At 50.2% G+C, this 2,319-nt stretch overlaps 1 protein-coding gene across 1 annotated transcript in view; it reads left to right on the forward strand.

The window, feature by feature from the left end:
- Positions 1-308, forward strand: part of tle5 (TLE family member 5, transcriptional modulator) — a gene marked incomplete at both ends in the record, with an annotated part of 24,520 nt that extends 24,212 nt beyond the window's left edge. The window contains one exon of the mRNA XM_080537108.1: positions 81-308. Coding sequence (XP_080393234.1) covers positions 81-308 — 228 coding nt within the window. The remainder of the gene's footprint in view (positions 1-80) is intronic.
- Positions 309-2,319: the final 2,011 nt, after the last annotated feature.

Below are 2,319 nucleotides of genomic sequence, written 5' to 3' on the forward strand. Positions count from 1 at the left end.
AAAGCGCTATATAAATGTAATGAATTATTATTATTATTACCTGTGTTTGAGCTGGTGGGCGTCGTGTGTGTTGTCCGCAGCAGCAGCTCCAGGCTCACCAGTTGTCCCAGCTCCAGGGCCTGGCACTGCCCATGACCCCGCTGCCCCTGGGCCTCGGCCAGCCCAGCCTGCCGGCCGTCACCTCCTCCTCCGGCCTGTTCTCCCTCAGCAGCATCCTGGCCTCGCAGGCCCAGCTGGCCAAGGAGGAGAAGGCCAACCGCGAGGGCGCCGACAGCCACCGGGAGGAGGACGGGGACAAGTCTGACTAGGGGGCTGATGAAGACCCTCTTCCTCTCCTTTCCTCCTTCCTTCTCTCCCTCCCTCCCTCTTCCTCGCAGCCCCCCCCCCCCCCCCACCTCCAACGCATATCAGCAGAATCGGGCGGCTGTGGTTGCTCTCTCCGTGCCAGACACCCCCCCCCCCCCCACCCCTTAGAACCAACCCCCCCCTTTCCGTATAGTTGCCATGCTTCTGTTTTGACCTGGTTCTTTTCTTCTGTGATTCCTTCTCTTTTCTCCCTCTCTCTCTCCCTCCCTCTCTCTCTCTCTCTCTCTCTCTCTGGTGCTGTTGCCATCATTCCACCTGCTCAGAGTTGTGTACAGTGTTGATTTTCTTTTTTTTTTCCTTTTTTTTTTGGGAATACAATCTTCAGATATATATATCTACTTCTTTATTTTTTGGGAGGGGTTTTATCTGTTTGTGATTTACGCTTTTTATTACTTGTGTACTCTTTGTCATGGACCGCCATCCCTCTTCCCTCCTTTCTGACCTCATCTCGCTCTCTCTCTCTCTCCCTCTCTCTCTCTCTCTCCCTCTCTCTGTCTCTCTCTCTCTCTCTCTCTCTCTCTCTCTGTCTCTGTCGTTTGCTCATTGGCTTTTCCTCTCCTGCTGTTCTCTCTCCTGCTCTGTCACACACACGTCGTGGATGTGTGTTTCGTGCGCCCTCCCTAGCCGGGAGCCTCGTACCCCTGTCCCCAGGGCCGGCCTGTGAGTCTCTGTGAGTCTGAATGTCCCGTCATAATATAAGTGGAATATAGCGAACTAGAAGACAGTCAAGACAAGACAGGGTTCAGTCTCGTCTCGCTCGTCATCCGAGCGGAGGTCTCGCTTAGACGAGACGCAGCTTAGACCCCTGCACCAGGGCTTCGATTGCGCGATTCGCGCTTTGACGTCACAAGGAGGGTGTTTTTTCTCTCGACAATCGGGAGTTACGACATGCCGGGTTTTTTCCAGTTAGGATTTGACCCCCAAGTGAAAGGAGGCTGGTTGGGTAACGAGGGGACCGCGGTCCCGGTTGGCTGAGAGAGAGAGAAAGAGAGAGAGAGAGAGAGCGAGAGAGAGAGAAAGAGAAAGAGAGAGAGAGAGAAAGAGAGTGAGAGAGAGAAAAAGAGAGAGAGAGAGAAAGAGAGAGAGTGAGAGAGCAGAAAGAGAGAGAGAGAGAGAGACACCTTCCTGCTGTAACACGATGTAAAGCCGTGTGCTCTTACGTAGTGAACACTCTAGTGCTGCTTTTTTAAATTGGTTTTAGTCTACGAGAAAAGCAGGGATGTTGTTATTAAGAGAAGACGGGGAAAAAGAGACGTCTAGATAAGTAGAGGTATATATATATAATCTAAATGTATATGGGAAACAAAAAGCACCTTCTTCAAGCTACCTTCTCGCTGTTCCTCTGCCAGTCAGCGCTATATCAGTCCACGAAACAAAAACAAACACACCCCGCTGAGAAATTCCACCAGATCCTTATCTTGCCCACCTTATCACAACACTCGCCATGTTAAGATAACAACAAGAGGCCGTTTGTGCAAGATAGAAGAAGGAAAAAAGGGGAGTCCAGTGCTTTTCTCTCTATTATCTTTGGCGTTGAAACAGAAAGAGAGAAGAGAGAGAGAAGAGAGAAGAAAGAGAGAAGAGATGAGAGAGAGATGAGAGAGAGATGAGAGAGAGTGAGAGAGAGAGAGTGAGAGAGTGCGAGTGTGTATCGCCTCTTCAACAGTAGATGGCAGTAAGTGTTTTTGAAAGCAGCTTTGACCTCTGAGTCATCTCTTTGAGCAGGAATCCTGGTGTCTATTTTTAGGAAACAGGTTCACATCTCTATTGTTAGGTAGTGCAGAAGCGATGCGCAAAATGTCCCCTCTCTCTCTCTCTCTCTCTCTCTCTCTCTCTCTCTCTCTCTGAATCCCCCCCCCCCTCTACACACACACACACACACACACACACACACACACACACACACACACACACATGAGTTTCCAGCCTGGCACAAAGTACTTATACACATTA

The sequence above is a fragment of the Nansenia antarctica genome, assembly GCF_963989245.1.
Source record: "Nansenia antarctica genome assembly, chromosome: 7".
Taxonomy (NCBI): Eukaryota; Metazoa; Chordata; class Actinopteri; order Argentiniformes; family Microstomatidae; genus Nansenia; species Nansenia antarctica.